Here is a 17,406-nt window from a genome sequence, read left to right on the forward strand (position 1 = left end):
TTTTTATTAAAACTTTTTTCTGAATAGATTCTCATAAGCCTCACTTTTCAATGAAACAAATTTAGCATTTAGATACTGTCACAGATAATCCTCTTGGTTCTCAGAAGAACCATGAAAGAGCACCATTTCATGATTCATTCTACTCCCCAAATTCTCATCCATCCCATTTTTCAATCTTAAAAATTTGATGAGTCTAATATATATCTCATGGATAGCTCTCTGCCACTTAAAACACACAGTCCAGTGATCACCTCTCAGAACCTTAGAAGAATTTACATGTTATAAGTCAACCAGCAACATATGAACTGAACTCCATGAAAACACCTTTCACAATGTTACAATCACTTGAGTTGTCTAGCTGAGTCAAGTCCTCATAGATGATTTCATTATAGGTAAGTTTTCTCAGTGCCAGGTCTGAGACCTGGACTTTGACTTGAATTTGCCATACATTAACTGTGAGACCTTGCTAGCCTTTGTCTCTGACCTTTAGTATTTTCAAGAGTAAAATGAGATTTAATAATAATACATACTTCATAGGATTGTTGTAAAGATTAATCAAGATATTTTAACACATTGCCTAATCCATGATGGGCATTAAAGTTTCAGAAAATGATACGCTTGTTTAAAGAGTGCTCTCTTAGACAAAAGAAGTTTTTATTTAGCTGCAAAAAGGATGCGTGTGTTAATCTGTTTGCACACTTTCTAAAATATAACTATTGAAACTCTTGAGGATTTCACATGTTAAAGCAGAGAATAGGATACTTAAGTAGAGGATGGTCCTAAGAGTAATTATTTAACTTAGCATGTACTTGTATGTACTTGTATGTATTTTGGCATTGTATGTACTTGTATGTACTTTGGCATTCATTTCAAAGAAACATTAACCCCAAATACATCAATGCTGTTAGTTCTCCATAGCCAATATTTGTGTGTGTTTTAAGTTATTAAAATAGTGGTGAAAAGTTGAATCTTAACAAGGATTGATCTCAAAGTGCTGCTTCCTCTATAAAACAAGACAATTTCTACTGGAGCTTGTTTATATAATGAACAGAAATAAGAAATGGTATTTAGTAAGACTGGTTTCCCCCCCCCAGAAGGTCTTCATTTATCTCCTATTATGAGAGATGAATCTAATTATATGAAGACTGGTTTCTACAACTAACACCAGAAAATTATCTCAAATATAATCAAGCAAACCTCATTTTTTTCCTCCCTTAAGATAACTGTGTCACAACATTTTGAAACACACAGAAGATTTAATTATAGGGCTGGACTTTGAGAATGTTTGCTTGCTTTTTTTTCAGTTCAACATTTTTGAATTCGAGTTTTACATATGTGTCACTAAATGTTAATTATTGTTGATATACATAAGAACAGAAAACCAAAACATGATTTAAGTTGTTGTAAAATATGCCACTCTTAAAATACATTTTGCCAGGGACATATTTGTTTAAGAGACTCAAATCTAGTGCCACAGTGGATTGCAAGTTATCTTTGGGGTGAATTTGGTTAGAAGTATGCGCTACACCTGTCAGAAAGGACAGGTATGTAATTCTTTTTTTTTAAGATTTATTTATTTATGCATAAAGAACTTGGGTACAGGCCAGAGTTGTGGGGGGTGAGAAGATTCACCAGAGACAGAGTGGGGAACAGAACAGGCAGATTGACTGAAATCCACTGCTGAGGAGAGCAGTGGTGGGCAAGACAGGAGAGGTCTGCTGTGCCATGTGGGTATCTCCCTGGCCGGGGATAGAACTCATGCTTTAGTGGCTGAAGGTAGCTTCATAGGCTGTGTCTTAACCCCTTGCTCCACCAGGAAGGCCCAGGTATATAATTCTTCATTCAGAAACTTATCCTCACAAAAATTGAAGAGCTGCTGAATTATATAGTACATATACACTATATAATTACAACTAGTAAATGTCACAATCCTGGTAAAAGCAATGATGATAATTGACCACAATTGGGTGTTTTCTTACTCAGGAGCTACTTGTCTGTGTGATAATCATCTACCGACTATTGCCTAATTTCAACTGTCCTCCACGTGGTTGGAAAAATAGTTGTGAAAACCACTTAGGATCATAGTAGTCTCCATGACCCTTGGCCCACAGGTCAGGACCAGAGAACCTGAAGCAGACCATTCCTGTCTAAGTCACTAGACTAGTGGGGGAGGGGGGCAGTGCCAGCCAATCAGAAGCAAAGTTAGTGCCTGTGAAACAATGAGCTTCTGGGAGGGTGTGGCCTGGAAAACGGCTTTTAGACAAAACTGTCACTTTATAGGTCAGCTAGAGACAGACTGGCTTTGCTGTCTTCAGAATAATGTCACCCAAGCCCCTTTCCTGTTTTCTGCACTTCTGAAAGATCTAGTCTAGGCTCTGGCGTCTCCTCAATCTTGGAGGAAGAGGAGGTATGTGGAAGTAGGAGTCTTAGTAGGAAGAATGGTTGCAGAGCTAAATGGGGAAAAGACAGGCACTGGAGCTTAGAGGAAAGTGAGAAAGCCTTGGGCTAGGAATAGAGGTTCAGTTTATGTATCTCAGTGTCACTATTTTAAGTGAGATTAGAAACTTGAAGGCTTAAATGCTACCTCATGCTATTTATCCTGAATGCTCTATTTTTCAAGCTTAATGTCTTTATTTGTCTCCAGCATTATCTCATGTGACAGCCTCTTTTTTATCCATCATCAAATAGTAAGTGCCTACCATGTGAAGAGGCGCTAGGAAAATGCTGTGAAGGAAACAAAGCTATGTTGAACATGGCCTGTGAAGCAGAAGTGCTTACAATTCAGAGGAAGACAATATAAATAGATGAATAAACAATCAAGTATATTTAAATAAAAAATAAGGCACATATGTTTATAGACATTAAGTGCTCTAACAGCTCAGAGGAAAAATGTCCTTGGCTAGAGTGATCAGGCAAGCATTCCCAACACACAACATTATGCCTTTATGTTCAGGGTATTCCTGCTTTGGACTCTTGTAGAACCTGACTTTACAAATTGATGAAAAATTGGATGAAAACCGTAATCCATTACAAGTTTCTAGAAGAGATATTTTAAGAAACAATACTGGCTGAAACATCTTTAATTTTATTTCCATTTCTGGGTACTATTGAGTTTTTATGAAACTGTACACATGCTTCCCTTCATTCAAGAAACTCTTGGTATATCTTTGGGGCTTCATTCACCCGCTTGCTCCTTTACTCTCATTCCTCATTCCTCATTTACTCTCATAGCCTCTCATTCCTCATTCCATACACTCATTCCTCATTTACTCTCATAGCCTTATTTCTGGATGATTTTATGCTTCTTTAATGCATAATCTCCATCATTCTCTATTCTTGATAGAGATTGAACTGACCAATAATTGATAACAGTAACATCAGCATGCATTGAAAGTGCTCTGAAACTAAATGCATCTTTTCTCTAGGTCATATATATCCCCCAAAGTGTTGGAAAACATATACAAATGGAATGTAGCATGGTATAGTGGAAAGAATGTGGGCTTTCAAATCCCATGGATCTTGTCTCTTGCCTTGTAACCTAAAGCAAATGAATCTCTCTGAACATCAGTTTTTCTTGTCTATAAAAGGAGGGCCAATCCTACTGTCAGTGCTTTGACAGATTAAATGAGGCAACCTATGTAAAATTCACATATAGACACCTCAAATTAAAATTAAAATGTGTTATACACATGTACAAATTAAGTATCATTCATCATTTTCTGATGTTATGAAACTTAAAATGTAAGACTAAGTTCTAAAATAGTAATGTATTATCTTCTTATGGGTGTTAATAAAAAAACTCTCAGGTATTCATTTTAGATGTCTTTGCCTCTTCAGCCCATGAGCAAATAATTTTCTCTTAGTTTCCTTTCTGCATTTGTCATTCTCATCTTCAAAGGTGTCTACATTCCTTGCCTAGTAGTCATAAACTTAAACTGTCCAAGTTCTCAAATCATCTTATTTAAATCAATGGAATCTTAGCAATCATCTAATTCATCTTTCCGCTAAGTATAGGGATCATTTCAACCTCACAGGTAGACACTATACAGCTTCACAATGAAATCCAATACTTCTTAACTTTTCATGCTGAATTCATCCTTACATTGTTGAACTTTGCCTCCCAGTGATTGCCACCCATTGATCCTGTTAATCCTTTGGGAGCTATAAAAAATTAATCCACTTTTCACAGTGTTCGCACTGAAGTAAAACAGTCTATTCTATTCATGTGAAGAGGGTATTACTAAAATTGACAAGCTGGAGTAGGCTTGCTAGATAAATATGATACTGGGGGGAGGGCTATTTCTATTAAAATGTATTTATTTATGAATAACTCAAGGTTATTCATAAATAACTAAAAGTATTAATTTATTCTAATTAAACTGGATTTCCTGCTAAATCTCGCAATCTTACAAGACACACTAAAGAGCGAAAGGTCGAGATAGTCAATGGGAAGCGTTGGAGAGGCACCCTGGAGAGGGACCCGGAGGCACCCTGGAGAGGGAAAAACAGAGCTACACCCTGCTCACTTCTGCTCAGTCCTCTCTCAGTCCTGGGGCTGTTTTGTGCATCTGTGGACACCTCCTCAGAGTATCTGTACTCAGAGAAACCATACTGTTTAAGGTCAACTATCCTTTGACAAACTTGAGAAAAGATCACCAACTAACTTTTCCCCTTTCAACTCTTCCATGAAATTTATTCTTGTGTAATCAAACACAGTCCCTACCTGAGGGAAGAAGTAGGAGGGTTCTTAATTAAATGTAGGGACCTGCATTAGACTTTACACAGGGAGGGAACTGTGTAATGCACAACTTTCACATTTCAGTTCAAATAACTGTCTTTGTTTACCCAAATGTCATCTCTTCACTTAACATCTCCAATATTTCCCATTATTTCTTATGTCCCATCATCAATGACTTCAAATAAACCAACACTCTGGGTCACATTTGAGTACTGCTTATGCACCTTAAGATTGCAGTGCATCTAAATGACCAATAAGAATAAGGTACTTATTATCATTGGTTCCACCAGAGAAACACAAAATAGATAACACCACTCACCTGCCAAGATGGCTTAAATTAAAAAAACAAAAACAAACAAACAAACAAACAAAAAACACCCTGAAAATAGCAAGGGTTACCTGGCACATAAATCTTCTGAACTTTTCTATCTTGCTTATAGGACGCAAATTGGTACTACCACTTTTATGGAAAATTGGCAAAATCTACTAAAGTTCAGGATATTTATACCCTATGACCCAGCACACCACTCTCAAGTGGATAGCCAAGTAAAATGCATATATTTTTTCCCCAAATGCTTATATAGGAAGGTTCTTAGCATTATTTTTAATAGCCTATAACTGGAAACAACCTTTGGTCAATAGTAAAATAGGTTCTTTGTAGTATAATCAGGTGGAGGAATTTTACACAGCTTTGAAAATGAGCAATTACTGATAATACACACAACATAAATGAATAATATAAAAGTTTGAGAAAAAAGAATTCCATTTATATAAAAACTGGAATACAAAAACTGGTAAAAGTAATCCAGGAATCAGGAGAGTTTACTTTTGGGGAGGAGAAGGGAGTGACTGGGAGATAGCATGAGAGAAGTTATAATACTGGCCATTTGTTTTTCTCTATATGACTAGAGATCATGTGCAAATAATAATTTGCAAATAATTCACCAAATTATAATAATATATAATAATAATTCACCAAATTATACACTGACAAATTGTGCATTTTTCTGTGATGTTGTACTCATGCTTCAATAAATGTTTTATTAAAGATAACAATGAATTTGTAATAAATATTTTTTCACAATTATACTTTTGATTTTGTTAAATTTGTAAATATAGCACTTTGCATTTATTCTTCTGAAATTTCATTGTTACTTCAGTCCAATAAGATATTTTAAGATCCTGATTGTGTCACTGAGTATATTAGCTCTCCTTCTTCTTACATCTTTACCTAAGTTTTCTAGCACCTCCCTAGAGGCATCTGAGTGGACACTAGAACACACATCAATATCCATCTGTTAGGCCTGATTGTTAACCAGCTACCTATATTTTCATCACTCCTATAATCTTTGTTCTTATCAACAGGAATATGAGAAACATGGCCAATGCCTTGTTAAAATCAAGATATACTTTGTCTATACCATTTTCTTGACATAGAAGTTTAATAACTCTAAAAAAGTGGAAATAAACTTTTATTTCCTCTTTGGTTCTTGGTTCTGAGTCCATTTTGACTGCTTTTAACTACTCTTACTTATCTAAGTGCTCACTTATTATCAAGAATGATTATCATGAAGGCTGCTTAAAAATATTCTACACATGGTAGAATTGCACTTCCTGATCTACCTGAAATTGAATGCTTCCACATAACTTGCCTCGGGCATTGGCAAATGTCACTTCTGGGAGCACTTTCAGAACATGTCTGCCTCTTGAATCCTCTTTCCCCACTTAGTGACAATCAGAATGTCCCAGCCCAGTTCCCAAAGTGAAGACAGCAATAGAGCAGAGCCTAAATCAACCTACAATTGACACTTACAGCAAGAAATGAACAAAGAATAAACCTTTGTTATTTCAATTTACTGAGATTTTGGAGTTATTTCTTAATGAAGTATTACATTGACTGACAGGTGGTGTTTACCTCTCTGCTTTCCAGAATTCACATGTAGTCTCAGCTTTTAAAATTTACAAGAGACCATGGCCAGCTCATCTCTGGTTCTCCATTATTCTTTTGAGATTTCTGACATTACACATATCAGTTCCTTCAGTATTTGTGGATATATACTCCCTGGGGTTGTCTACTTGAATTTATTTAAAATAACTGGGTGCTATATCACAACCTTTATTTTTTTTTTCTTAGCAATACTTTTCAACTCTTCATAATGGAAAAGGCAGAAGCAAAAGAAGAGATGTGTAGTATATTATATTCAATCTTAGCCCTTATTCCTCTTAATTTCCTTGATTTGCATCAAACTAAACACCCCCTCCTGGTTGTTTTTTTCTTTTGAACATTTTCCTAAATCTCTTTTTTTAAAAGATTTATTTATTCATGCATACAAGAACTGGGGTACTGGACAGATGTGTGGGAGGGTGATAGGATTCCCCAGAGACAAAGAGGGAACAGAACAGGCAGACTAACTGAAATACACTGCTGAGGGGAGCAGCGAGCGAGTCAGGAGAGGTCTGCTATGCCATGTGAGTATCTCACCGGCCAGCGGGGATCGAACTCGTGCTGCAGAGGCTGTGGATTGCTTCACAGCACTGCGCTCAACTGCCTGCACCACCAGGGGAGGCCCCATTTTTTCCCTAAATCTTGGTGCATTCTGTATTTTCAATTTTCTCATACCTTTAAGTTCACATCATTTATTGTCTGAAATTATTTGATTTCCTTATTATCTGTTGACTATCCCTGGCATAGGCTATTTTGAACTGTTTTTTATGCTGTTTCTTTTTAAACTTCAGTTGCTTGTTTCTGTTTTAATTTACTTTTTAACATTTTAGCTTACCAGGGCTTTTACTGTTAAAGATCAACAAATATCGAATATTTAATCTTCAATATTCTTTTTTTCAGTACTTGGTTTTAGAGGATTCTACAAAATTTAAGGTTTATTTGTTAAATATACTGTTTCCCTGATTAAACAAAATATTTTCCATAATCTAAGATATATGGTAACTATTTCACTTTTTCCCTTCTGCTATTCTTATGTTCTCCAGCATGACAAATGTCTGTTTAAAATTACTTGCCAACTCTTCCCTATTGGTCATTAACAGTTCCTCTTTTAAAAAAAGAATCTCTTATTTTCTGTATCACCTATTCCAGGAAGTTGGACTTCTTTGAAGAAGTTGAGGCCACTATTCCTGTTGCGGGTGGAAGAGCATGATTTTTACAATTTATAGGTATGAACACTGAAATGGCCCCAGCAGCAAAAGGAAGGCCTTAGGAAATCCTAGCTTTCTCAGAACTGACAAGGTAGCAAATTAGAACTTAAACATTTCTAGTTTACATTTAAAGCCTTATACATATACACACACATGCACACACCCTTTTGAATTCTATTTATTTAAAGTCTACCTTAATACATATCACCTCTTGCTTACAGAATACTTCATTTTTGCTAATCACCTAATTTTCATACAAAAATTCATACCTACACTGTTTTTTAGTTTTCAAAAAGGAAAGAGAAAAGATGAGCGACCAAAGGTAGAGGGAGGGAAAGCAGAATCATGAAAGGAAAGGGGCCTAGATGAGGGGCCAGTACGGCTGGCCTCTCTGCAACAAGACTGGCACAGAGGATACCCCCTTCATGAAAAAGGATGAGTCCATTCACCCCTTCTTATTTGTAATGGTGCTCATTCCTGTAGGAGCAGTTCAGGTTGGGGGCCAAGTTTGTGGGGCCTCTCTATAGAGAATTGGCTCTTTCTAAGTATGAGACAATAACTCAGACATTAGTGCCACTTAATCACTTAGAAGAGAAAAAAGTGCACAGCAAACAGAAAAAAAAAATAGGAAAATGAGTAAATAAATATGTCAGATTTCCCTCATTCTCAGCTTTTCTTTCTAGAAGGTCTATTTGGGAACTGTTTACTGTGACCACAAAACCCTGAACATTTGCTTTGAACATGAACCCACGACAAGAAAAGTCACAGGACCGAGCCATTGTCAGAATAGCCGCTCATTTGCCAGACCTCATTGTCTACGGAGATTTCTCTTCAGAGCTACCATCTGTGGATTATTTTGATGGAGTCTTGATGTTTGTTGATATTTCAGGCAAGCACAAAAGGGATGTGGAGTGTGGGTAAACAGTAGGTGGTACTGAATTCACATGCAGAGCTTGATTACAGCATCAGGAGCTATTTTGGAGCTCTTGCTGCAAATGTCCAGTAGAAGACAGTTCTATTAAAAAGGCAAGAGGGAGGACAGGTAACCTGTGCACCTGGAACTCTCTCACCTTCTCTTACCCAGCATGCCTAGTCATGGGCAAATCCTTAAGATGCCCGGTACCACTCCTGGAACTTTTTTTTTTAAAGATTTATTGACTTATGCATACAAGAACTAGGGTGTAAGCCAGAGATGCGGGGGTGGGAGGGGGCAGTGTGTGTGAAAGGATTCACCAGAGAGAGTGGGGAGCAGAACAGGCAGATGCACTGAAATACACTGCTGAGGGGAGCAGCAGGAGAGACAAGGGAGGTCTGCTGTGCCATGTGGGCTGCTCCCTGGCCGGCCAGGATCAAAGTCATGTTGCTGTGGCTGGCAATAGCTTGATAGCACTATCTTTAACCCTTGTGCCACCGGAGAGGCCCCACTCCTGGAATTTTTGACCCCAATGTCCTGGCTCTGATGTCACTGACTAACTCATGCCCCTACCCCCTGCCCAAGCCCTACACACATCCCAGGAAAAACTGACCTCAAGGAATGGTTTCTCCAGATGTTTTTCTCTCTACATAAGATGTTTACATCTTAAAGGATACTTGCCACCGCTTCAGCAGTGTTCGAATTGTTTTCATTACTAGAGATTGGAAATTCTACATCCAGTCAAAGTGCAGTCATCTCTACAAACACTGAAAAATTTAGAGGGAAGAGGTGTCTGGTGCCTCTCCATGACCCCTAACATAGTAAACAGAGACAGAATGCAGATGTTAGACTTGCTCAACCTCAAACATCATTAAGAAGAAACCCTGTTAGTTCTTAGGAGCTGAGACCTACTGCTCTCCAGTGTGGTATTCTTCTACAAGTTCCGTTTGGTCCCTCCAAGTAGCCAAGGAAATTAGCTATGCCTTTATTACAGGTTTTACTGCAATGACTGAAAAGTTCAGCACAGCGATGTACATGGACCGAGGGGCTGAGCAGCTGGTGGAGATCCTCAACTACTACATAAGTGCAATAGTGGAGAGTAAGTGTACCCATAAGATTCTGGCTTATGAATGTTTCAATTCATTGTTTTTCTCTATTTGTTGGTTATAGTCTGATAGAATACTATTGCTTGGTGCTCTTCATTTACCCCATGAATTGTGTATGAAACCAGTCTCTTGATAACACAGTACAAGTCAGAACAAGTACAAGCTCACTAACACAAACTATTTGAGAGAAGGAACATTTTGTATTAAAATACTGAATTAGAGACTACTTTGAAAAGAGCTATGGTAGTAATGCTTTTAGTAACTAAAAAAAAAAATCAGCGTAACCCAAATGTAATCCTTAAGAAAATGTTTTATGAATAGATGAGTGATTTATAACTAATTTATCAGTAAGTCTGATCAATTCTGAAGCACTTACAACTGACTGAAAAGTTTTGTCTTCTTTTCAAATTTTGCCTACCATCTTGTTTGCATTATTAATTTGAATTATTCATGAAGGAAAGGATTTACTCTATTGAGGTAAACTCTAGATCTAGAGTTTTATCAACCCTAAGTTCCATAGCAATATCTTACTATCATCCACTAGACAAAATTTAATTCTTCTTAAAAGCAGAAACTTATCTAATTCCTCTTTTACAATCTACTCAACACAACAATGCTCATCAAATTTGTTAGCAATGCCTAAATAAGAACAAATGTCCATTCATGTCATAAAGTATAAATAAAATATAAGTCAATAATAAACAAAAACCAGTTGACCAACATAGCTCTGGCCTCCCAATTTTCTGATTTTTAGTTGTTATGGAGTCCTGTCACTCATCCACTCACTCACTCAAACTCTAGCTCAGAATATATATTTATCAGTAGAAAGCATTCTGGCACATAGGGAATAAGCTCTCTTTTCCCATTCACATAAATGGAGCAGGTCCATAATCTAGTTCAATGCACATATTCTACAGTTGAAGAAACAGACTCCTGTGTGGTGAAGTGATAGCTGTGTCTGAGATGATAGCTTCACTGCAGGTCCACTCCCTGAATATTATTCTCTTGACCTAATTTCTCTTTCACTGATGAAGTTTGAATTCTTCTTTTTAAAGTGTGTTATTTTTTATGAGGTAACATTGGCTTACAACACTATATGTGATTTGGGGGTACAGGTTCACAAAAATTAATTCTTTTTATTATCATTAAGAGATCAGAATTTGATTCAACTTTTCTTTTTTCCTTAGAAGTGTTGATTTTTGGAGGAGACATCTTAAAATTTGCAGGTATGGGGACATACTGAGGTGGGAGAAGTAAGAAGGAAATTCTGGGTTCCTAGAGCCTTGAAAAGGAAGGCATCTCAGAGAACGCAGGGGCCAAGAGATGGGGTTGGGGAACATTTGAAGAGGAAGTTTCTGGACAGATTTGTTACAAAATCGACTGATCTCTTGGGAAAGTCATGACCGGCCATCTTTCCGCTTTTGTGTTTTCAAGGTGACGCCTTGCTAGCCCTGTGGAAGGTGGAGCGAAATCAACTGAAAAACATGATCACAGTGGTAATTAAATGTAGTTTGGAGATCCACGGTTTGTTTCAATCTCAGGAGTGTCAAGAAGGCCTGGACATCCGAGTCAAGATAGGTAAGATTCTGAGAAAAGAGATGCTGCATCTTCCTCCCAAAGAGAAAACCTAGAACTTAATGGTTTAACCCACCATCATATCTTGGATTTTGGAATTTGGCTAACCAGAATGTAAATTATGGCTTCCTCATTTAACAGTTAAGAGACTTCAGGTTAACATTTATATCTACCACACAGGCTCTCACAAAAACTTTAAGTGGTTAGTATAATACCTGGCATACAATAACTAAACCGTAATGCAGTCTTTTTTTTTTTTTAAAGATTTATTTATTTATGCATACAAGAACTAGGGTACAGGCCAAAGATGTGGGGCTGAGGATTCACCAGAGACAGAGTAGGGAATAGAACAGGCAGATTGAGTGAAATACACTGCTGAGGAGAGCAGTAGGCGAGTCAGAAGAGGTCTGCTGCGCCATGTGGGTAACTCCCTGGCCGGAGATTAAACTCATGCTGCAATGGCTGTGCATAGCTTCATATGTTGTGTCTTAACCCTTTGTGCCACCAGGGAGGCCCCTGCAATGCAGTCTTTAAAAATAATAATAATAATAATATTTATTTATTTGTTTGTTTGTTTGTTTATTTATTTATACAAGAACCAGGGTACAGGCCAGATGCGTGGGAGGGTGAGAGGATTTACCAGAGACAGAGCAGGGAACAGAACAGGCAGACTGAGGAAATACACTGCTGAGGGAAGCAGCAGGCGAGACAGGAGAGGTCTGCCGTGCCATGTGGGACACTCGCCAGCCAGCTGGGATCAAACCGGCGCTGCAGAGGCTGTGGACAACTTCACAGAGCAGTGCTCAACTGCCTGAGCCACCAGGGGAGGCCCCTGCAATGAAGTCTTTATTATTAAAACTTCTGCAATTGTTTTTCGGATCTGCTGCTGTCAATAGGAAGTAGCTTGTAATTACATATCAATAGGTCTAAAAACAGCATAACTGCTCATCACCCACCTTGTAAGAATGAGATGCAAGAAAAGCTTAACAGAACAACCTGCAACACAGCCCTAGCTTAATAGAGGGCTTCTTAGTTCCCACATGTAACAACCACATTTATTTCTGTATTGTGTTGCAGACAGTACACATGTGACATCATTTCTGCTTCACCACAGTCTTGAGATTTAGGCATTATGTTATCTATCTGGAGAGATAGATTTAGGCATTATGTTATCTATCTGTGAGAAATAAGATCCTGAGTGGTATAAATGATGTGTTACTGTTGGTATTAACTTCTGCCTAACTCAACTCTGTAAACTTTGATTTTTGAAGTGTCAGAGGTGAAGAGAAGAGAGTGTCATCAGAGTGATTATCCAATCATCTAAGTTTTCTTTAGGTTATTTAAAATTTCCAAATAAAGTATTTTTTCTGTTGAAAAAAAAGTCAAAGTCATTATAATACTGAAAATTTGAATGACTTGGATACAAACCCTTCGTGTATCTGCCAATCAGTGGTCTGAAAGGTGACGCAGTAACTTTTAATGATTCTAAACAGCTCGTGTTTCAGAGGGAAAATGAACATTCCCCCATCCCCCCCTCCACAAGCACATGCTCACTGATCTCAGCATTGACAGATCAGCACAGCAGAAAGCAATGATGTACATGTCACATTGTACACCATCCTGTCTTTTTTTGCTTCAGCCCTAAAACCTTCAGCTCCCAACTTGAGAGCAATTGGAGACACATTGTTGGAATGGAATACCTGAATGCCCCCTCCTCAACCCCTACGTTTTTTCCCTCAGGCTGTTACTGAAATCTGACCCCAAGAGTTTCTTTATAGCTAAAGCCTCAGTCTCTAGTACCATGTAATTGCTCCCCAAATAGGAATTTTTAAAGGTGTTCCCTTAAGTATAAATTAATTGGAGAAAAGCTAAAATAACTTTGAGGACAGATAGGGCCACCTAGGGCATCAAATGTCACAGAAAGGTGAAAACTAGCAGCTGACTTTCTAGTTTCATGAGGAAAAGAGGAGTTTTGGAAGACTTGGGCCTCGAAGAGTTATTCTGTGATTGCTATGTGAAATTTTAGAAGTTGAATTTTTCTCTGAAGTAGTACAGTCACCCCAAGATTCTGAGTTTTCCAAGAACACATGCCCTTGGGTAATAACCCAGAACTTCCTGGGTAGACCTCCTGTAACAGGGTGGTCCCCAGAAAAGGGGTGATTCCAGGTTTCCTGCTCCCTACCCCCAAGGGAGGGTGGAGCTGAGCAGGGAGAAAAGGCTGGAGAAGAGACTGAGGAGGGGAGGAAGCAGGATGGAGCCAGAAGGAGACCTGGAGGAGGCGCATGGAGCCGAGAGACATGTGAAGAAACTGCGCTACCATTTTGGTCGTGGACTGGGTGACACAGATGTGGGTGAGAGACCCGTGGGGAGGTGACAATGGCAGCTTTTATCTTGATTTTGATTTTGCTCTTTTCCTTCTGGGCTTGTCTGCTTGTTTCTGACCCTTTTCTGTGGGTCCCCACTGGAAGATGCTTTAGACTTGTGTCAGGCTTTGGGGCCTTGCTCTGGGCCAATCCCATTTGGACAGACTTTTACCCACAAGGGGACAGTAAATGTGGGTGCTTGATTTAGAAACTATATTCTTTGTCTTTTCTGTATTGTTTACTAATTGTATTAAAGTTCCTTCCCATTAAAGTCTTACATGCTTTGTGTTGATGCAGCGATGGCAGAACCTTTTTAGAGCAGATAGGTTTGTGGGGTCTGGGGTGCCCTCTCCCTGCCCTGTAACACTCGGTTTGCCCTCTTGCAGGCCTGGCTGCGGGCCACATCACTATGCTGGTGTTTGGAGACAAAACACGCAACTTCTTTCTGGTGATTGGTCAGGCAGTGGACGACGTGCGCCTTGCACAGAACATGGCCCAGATGAATGATGTCATTCTGTCACCAAACTGCTGGCAGCTCTGTGACCGCAACATGATTGAAATAGAGAGAATTCCTGACCAGAGAGCAGTTAAGGTAAGTGTGCTGTTTGCCAGTTTGTGCCCTGGGGCCACATGACAGAAAAGTCACTGGGAAGACTGGTTCCATGAAGCACCTGGGCTCCAGTCTTGAGTTGCTTAGGTTATCCTGAGGGCTTTTAGTCCCTTCCCTCTGGGAAGGGCCAAGGTTCATGCCTTTAAGAGGAAATAAAGGCTTTCTCTGTGGTAATTATGGATGTGGAATATAGGCATTTAAGCCTTTGTGGGAGGGGAGGCTAGTGTCCTTTTTTAAAAGAAGATTTATTTATGGATACAAGAACTGGGGTATAGGCCAGAGGTGGGCGGGGGGGGGTGAGAGGATTCACCAGAAACAGAGTGGGGAGCAGCACAGGCAGATCTACTGAAATACACTGCTGAGGGGAGCAGCAGGCGAGACAGGAGAGGTCTGCTATGCCATGTGGGTAGTTCCTGGGGGTGGGGGTGGGGGAATTCAGCTTGTGCTACAGTGGCTTGGGATACCTTCAAAATGCTGAGACTTAATCCCTTGTGCTCAACAGGGAGGCCCTACAGTCCTTTCTTAAGGAATAGGAAGGGCCTCCTGGGGAGACCCTTCAGAGGAAAGTGTACAGAAGGGAAGTAGTTTTAAAGGCTGCCATTCACCTTCTCTTGCACTACCCAACCTCCCTCCTCCTCCACCTACCCCTACTTCCTTCCTGGAAGAATCACTGAGGAGTGAAAATTGGAGCCAATAGGGCGATCAAAGTTTAGGCAAGTGAAACTTTTCCCTTGATTCTGTCCAGTAGAAAGTGCTGTGGTTTAGGCAAAGCAGTCTATAGAAGACTATACACAGAACTGTCCATGGAATATGACTGATTCTGCGAAACTGCTTTGAGAATGTGTAAAGGAGAGGTGGATTTGCTGAGCAGGGGCAGAGAGGAAATTTCCCCCCAATCTTCTAAGTTCTTCTTGGGCTATTCAAACAATCAAATTAGCATCAGACAAATTAGGAAAAAACAAATTTAATTACAAACTTGGAGAGAATCGACATAGATATGGAGTCTAAAGCCAATTGGACAAAATTAGGGTATTTATTCTGAGCTAAGGAACAAGGATAGGGGCCTGGGACTTCAACGAGAGAAGAGGTAGATCCACATGATGAGAAGGTTTCTCATATGATAAAGATGCTCTGTAATTAAAACATCTTTGCTCTAAAAAAAAAAAAAAGCATCTTTGCTCTGCCATTGTGTTGGCTTCTCTAACAGAAAGTTTATTTCTAGAGGGCCTCCCTGGTGGCGCAGGGGGTTGAGCACCACACTATGAAGAAATCCACAGCCTCTGCAACACAAGTTCGATCCCTGGCTGGCCGGGAAGCAACCCACATGGCAAGGCAGACCTCTCCTGTCTCATCTGCTGCTCCCCTCAGCAGTGTATTTCAGTCAGTCTTCCTGTTCTGCTCCCCACTCTGTCTCTGGTGGATCCTCTCAACCCTGCGTCTCTGGTCTGTACCCCAGCTCTTGTATGCATAAACAAATTATTTTTTTTTTAAAAAGAAAGTTTATTTCTAGAAATAAGGAATCTGGATAAGACACCCCACCCCTAGCTTTCATTCTTTGAGGTAGGAAAGGGAGTAGTAAAATTTCTCAAGAGGTTTCAAGGCCTTGATTGACCTCAGCTCCAAGTAATCCACAGGCCAAGTGACATGTCTTGGGAAGGGCTAGCATTTAGCTATTAACTGAATCAGAACAGGACTGCATGGCAAACGGGAAGAAAAGATGGAGAATTTGTGCAGATGATGGCAAAGATGAGAGACACTCCTACACTAAGGAACAGATTACAACCCTCGAAATAACCATAAGTTTCTCATTTTTTAAAATTTAGGTTAACTTCCTAAAACCACCCCCTACGTTTAACTTTGAAGAATTTTTCACAAAGTGTATGGCTTTCATGCATTATTATCCTTCTGGTGACCACAAAAGTAAGTACTCTTTGTATATGAGAGCCTTTCCCTCTCCCAGCAGGGAGCAGGGTCTTATACCAATGCCAAGAGGCCCATTACAAGTGACTGGACTCCTCCCTCCAGCTCCCATTCCTTAGCAGGACACCTGCGTCCACACACAGCAATTCTAAGAACAACCCTCCTTGGTCCTCTCCCTCCCTTAGCACTAACTCCTTTCCCTCATCTTCCAAATATTTGCAAGTCTTCTGCACGTTGAAGGAAAAGGTAAAGCTGCTGCGAATTCTAACCATTTTCTATTAGGAGGGGATTTTCTCTCCTAACCATCACTATCAAACTTCTCAGAAGAGTCATCTGTATATCTGTGCCTCCTCTTCCATTCTCTCATTCATTTATTCACCCAATAAACATTGATTGCATGCACAGGGCTTGCGGGGGCACATACTCACATATTCTTCAGCCTTGATCCCCTGATACCTATACTTTACCCTTTTCTATCTGCTGAAATGTTTATGTCAAGCCCACTAATTGTTGCAGAAATAAATTCTAGCCTTTTACCCAGGAAGGGGAAGAACAAGCGGTATTTTAGGAATGGTGACGCCAGGAAAGTTTTATTACTCATGCATGAGGTCTCAGTCCCTTAAGGTCTGAGCACTGGTCTAGAGAAAAAGAGTTTAATTTATACACAACTACTTCACATTGATAAAGTTGGTTAGTTAGCATATGAATTCTTGACACAGGAAACGGGGAAGGATACAGATCTTCCAGGATGGCCTGGGAGATAAATCAGCCTAGCAGGCTGCCAGACCTTGTTTAGATATGCTTATTAAGGAAGCAAACTTATTATTTACTTTACATTTCCAGATCTATGACTCTTTTACAGGGAAAGATTTCTTTTTCTCAGCAGTTCCCTTTCATAATGACTATCACCTTGCCAAACCAGGTGTCCCCTCCTCAGACCCCATCTAAGGTGGCTGACCTTAGACACTCTCTTTTCCTTGAAACCACCTTCTCCTCTTACTCTGGCTTCAAGAACTAGTTTTGTTCTT

General features: G+C 39.5%; 1 protein-coding gene across 5 annotated transcripts in view; it reads left to right on the forward strand.

Moving 5' to 3' along the window:
* Positions 1-2,224: 2,224 nt before the first annotated feature.
* ADCY10 (adenylate cyclase 10) overlaps positions 2,225-17,406 on the forward strand; it is a 75,765-nt gene continuing 60,583 nt past the window's right edge. For all 5 annotated transcript variants that reach the window (XR_005124297.2, XM_037506545.2, XM_037506546.2 and 2 more), the window contains exons 1-8: positions 2,225-2,407; positions 7,833-7,909; positions 8,575-8,780; positions 9,799-9,903; positions 11,098-11,136; positions 11,345-11,488; positions 14,235-14,440; positions 16,282-16,378. Coding sequence is in view for 4 of the 5 variants with exons in the window: in XM_037506545.2 (XP_037362442.1) it covers positions 8,633-8,780; positions 9,799-9,903; positions 11,098-11,136; positions 11,345-11,488; positions 14,235-14,440; positions 16,282-16,378 (739 nt within the window). In the remaining variant the exon portion in view is untranslated. The remainder of the gene's footprint in view (positions 2,408-7,832; positions 7,910-8,574; positions 8,781-9,798; positions 9,904-11,097; positions 11,137-11,344; positions 11,489-14,234; positions 14,441-16,281; positions 16,379-17,406) is intronic.

Source organism: Talpa occidentalis, unplaced genomic scaffold (genome assembly GCF_014898055.3).
Source record: "Talpa occidentalis isolate TD23 unplaced genomic scaffold, MPIMG_talOcc4v2.1 talOcc4.12, whole genome shotgun sequence".
NCBI classification, from domain to species: Eukaryota; Metazoa; Chordata; class Mammalia; order Eulipotyphla; family Talpidae; genus Talpa; species Talpa occidentalis.